The following is a 4,024-nucleotide window of genomic DNA, read 5'->3' as shown; positions in this document are numbered from 1 at the left end:
TGTGTGTGTGTGTGTGTGTGTGTGTGTGTGTGTGTGTGCGCAATACAATAGAAAAGAATAAAATAAAATAACAATGATATAAGTAAGATATGTACGGTATGTACAGAGAACAAACAAACAAACAAACAAAAAGCCATAAAGATTAAAAAGATCATTTTAATATACTTACTATTCTGACTGAGAACTTCATCAAATTAAGTTAATCAGAAAATTTGGTTCCTTACTCATATAATATTTACTGTTCCAGTCTGAAGTCTACAGTCTGAAAAACATGTAGTAGGAGTCACACAAAAGCATTTTTTCAAGGTGAAGAAAGACTCAGCTTCCTCTTTGTCAGTACAGTAACACAAGCTCTTTGTTTTTTACATTTTGCTGCCCAGAGTGAAAGGTGATACAGGTCCAGGTGTTCTGTAATAAAAGCCCATCAATAACAGACAATCTGTCAAACTGGCCTGAAACGTTACTTTTCCTCCGTCCGTTTCATTCTGTCATTCTGCCGTCATTTCTCTCCTACTTCAATTCTTTGTTTTTCCTGTCTCCTTTCTTTTCTCTCCTTGTAACTTCATTGTTCCTTCCACATCTCTCTCCGTTGTCCGTCTCAGGTGTGGAGTCCCTACCAGCAGCCCGAGAGTCTCGGTGACCTGGAGGGCCGTGTGGAGGACAAGTCCCGCAGCCTCTACACCCACGAGGAGTACATCAGCCTGGTGCTCAACAGCGGCAGCGGTCTGTCCCACGACTACGTCAGCCAGTCCATCCAGGAGGACCCGCGCATGATGGCCTTCTTTGACTCGCTGGTGCGTCGAGAGATCGAGGGCTGGAGCTCTGACTCTGACAGCGACCTGAGCGAGGAGGCCATCATGCAGCTCCATGCCCGGGGGCGCCGCACCACGAGGGCCACGCCAACAGCTCCCACCCCTGTCTCTGCTGCAGGTCACCACAGCGACTCTGATAACTCGTCCTCCTCCTCTCTGGCTGGACCTGAAGCCTCAGGAGGGGAAGAGCACGCCGAAGCGGAGGTGGAGGAGCGGCCGAGGAGACGGAGCAGGCATCAGCGGCATCAGTCTGGCTTCCTGGTCAACGAGGATTCAGACTCGAGTGAGTTTTGGCTCGACCCCATGCCTCGGCCTCGCTCCCCGAGCCCCAGGGACAACTCCACGCTGTCCAGCCCCACCTCCTCGCCCTCACTTCCCGCCGGAGCCTCCAGCTCCTCCACATCCACCTCCAGCTCCAGCAGCGACGACGAGGAGCGTCGTAGCGCAGTGAGGAGGCGTAACGTCATGAGGAGACGACGCATGCATGTCGTCTCCAGAGCCGGGGATCGACCCGAGTCCGTGCAAGCTCTGTTTTCAGCCATCGACTCCTGCAGCTACCCTTCGATATCCATCGATGACCTGTCTTCCTCTTCGTCAGGCGAGGTTCAGAACTCTCTCCAAATCAAGCCCAGTGGCGGCGGAGGTGGCGCCAGAGATGAAGAAAAATGTCTGAGCCCTTCTGACTTTGTGTGTCTGAGCCCAGTAATGTCCCCCGAGAGCCAGGAGAATGAGGAAGGGAGTGACAGGACTGAGCTGGAAAGACATTCAGTTGCGTCTCCACTGCAAGGACACAGGACTGAAGAACGGGCCGCTACTGAGCTGGCGTTAGACAGCTCTGATAGCGGAGAGGCTTGTAGCAGCTCGGTTGCGCTAAACTCTCCGAGCCGACACAGCCCCGGAGTGAACGGGCGACACCGGACTGTAGCGTCTTATGTGAGAGAGACTGTGTCCTCAGAATCAGAGGAAGAGACTGGCGTTACACCTGAAGACACGAGGCCGCAGAGAGAAAAGAGCGTGGCACAGAGCGCTCTGAAACGGACTCACATGGGATCAGAGGAGGGCGAGACCTCCCCCTCCGAAAAGAAGTTAAAAACATAATGACACCTCTCTCTCATCCCGGGAAGAAATCATTTGTTATAAGACTTGATTTAGGAAGTGGGTTTTCTATGGGTTTTTACAGCTTTTCATTTTGCGTCTTGTAGTCATGTGACATGTCATATGAACTGATTAGGAGCAGAAGACGCTGAGGAACTAAAAGAAAAAAAAAAAGAGGAAAAAGAAGAAACTGATTAATTTTTGTTTTTTGAACAAACGAATTGGACGTCATCATTGTTTTGGTCAAACCAGAGATGACATTAAAAGGCGGAGAATATAAAACTAAATTTTGCTGATAACAATGGAATTTTAATCGAAGCGCATTTATTTTCATGCAGTGTTTCTTTCTCATGGTTGGTGCAGAAAGCTCCACCCAGGATTTGGAGCTCCTCCAACCATAAAAAAAGGTCTTACAGAGGACAAAAGCTTTGCAGCATTTTAATTTCACTCTGAGCATAAATCTGATTGGGCTTATTTTTTTTTATTTTGAAGTGATTGTCGGCTGCTTCAGGGTGTGAAGCAGAATTGACTGCGTCTGTGCGGAGCACCATTTGTTTAAGCTGTGCATTGACATTATGCTTTCAGTGTCTCCAACAATTGTTTTTTTGTCTCATTATCAGGTCCCTGGGTACCATTACAAGCCAGCGCTCGCTTTTGTTTTCTTGCAATTAAAAAAATAATTTGTTTTCTCAGTGACAAAAGCAGAAACTTCTTCCTGAGGCTTTGCTGATTCGCAGTAGACGAGTTTATCTGGTGAAATATTTGCTGTTTCTGACACAAGTATGTCTGAAATGATGGAAGTTATGTTTCTGTAGATTTGGGTCCCTCAATACCTACTGCTGACAGTTACCATGGCAACTCAGCTTCAGCTCTCCCATGAAAGAAATGTGCTCAGCCGACTGTGACCTTGAGCACCCAGTGACAGCCAGAGGAGAATATTTTATTGACTAAACTAAAAGCTATCTTCATTAGGAGAATAATTAATTCAGTTTTTTGCAGTCTGCCTCTCTGAACAAAACATTCACTGAACTTAGAATTAAAATGATGATTCAGATATCACAAAAAGTTCATGTTACCTCTCAAAAAGGCCCTTTTGTGTGGATAGGTATAAAAAAAAAAAAATTACTAAAGACCACCCTGAAAAAGTGTGTATGAAGCAGTGGGAAATAACAAGCTCACCACAGTTTGTTCTGGAGCTTTTGATCACATCACATGATATTTTTTGCTCTATTTTAACAGAATTAGCTCTCTTTTATATTGGCTTAAAGGAATACTTTGCCAATTTTTAACCAGCTTTGTATCTTAACAATTAACTATTATTAACAAATCAACTATTTTTAACCTACTTTCATCCTATCAGCGCCAAGATGTCCCCGCTCCCCGTCCCCAGTCCCCGTTGGATTTTCACTGTCTCCAGGGCTCCACAACAGATTTTAGTTCCTAATTTTATTTATTTTATCACCCACTAGCAGGAGTGTTTATTGGTCCGGTACGGCACAGTGCATTCTGGTAGTTTTAGGTTTTACACTGCTTGAGCAAAAGCAAATACCACAGCCCTTTTACGCTGTTTTCTCTGATCATGTAGCTTAAATTTCAAAACTATTTGCATCTCTCCACGGCATAGATAGCCCAGTTTAATGCGAAGACTATCTTTCCAGCAGTGAAATACTTCTTTGACAGTTGAACTGTAAAGTAAAGTAAATTTTTGACAACCTTTTTTATGATCGTTTTTTTGTGTTTTTTTTAAAGATGCTTTTTGTTGTTTTTGCCTTTATTTGACAGGACAGAATGTAACCATGAAAGGAGGAGAGAGAGGGGATGACAAGCAGCAAAGTGCTTGGAAGCAAACCTGTGGCTGCTGTGGAAAGGACATTGCCTTTGTACATGGGGCTCCTACTTTATCCTCTGAGCTACCGGATGCCCCGATATGGAAACAGTTTCAATGGCAAAACAACATTACCTCTAAAAAAAAAGGTGATTTGAGAATCTTTTATTCCATGAAAAATGGTCAAACTCAATCTGCTAAGAAAGATCATGTGATATGATCAAAAGAACCTAATTGTGAGCTTGTTTCGTGAAATAATATTTCCAAGTTTGGGAATTAAATTTCAATTTTC

The 4,024-nt window shown here is 44.6% G+C and overlaps 1 protein-coding gene across 1 annotated transcript; it reads left to right on the top strand.

The window, feature by feature from the left end:
* Nucleotides 1–602: 602 nt before the first annotated feature.
* On the top strand, nt 603–3,704 carry LOC121937617 (DDB1- and CUL4-associated factor 5-like; the record flags this gene model as incomplete). The annotated part of the gene is made up of 2 exons (XM_042480948.1): nt 603–2,687; nt 3,690–3,704. A coding segment is annotated over one exon (1,308 nt), but the record flags the coding sequence as incomplete, so codon positions are not given.
* Nucleotides 3,705–4,024: the final 320 nt, after the last annotated feature.

This window comes from Plectropomus leopardus, unplaced genomic scaffold, assembly GCF_008729295.1.
Source record: "Plectropomus leopardus isolate mb unplaced genomic scaffold, YSFRI_Pleo_2.0 unplaced_scaffold26858, whole genome shotgun sequence".
NCBI classification, from domain to species: domain Eukaryota; kingdom Metazoa; phylum Chordata; class Actinopteri; order Perciformes; family Serranidae; genus Plectropomus; species Plectropomus leopardus.
This window is presented reverse-complemented; position numbering and strand designations above follow the sequence as displayed.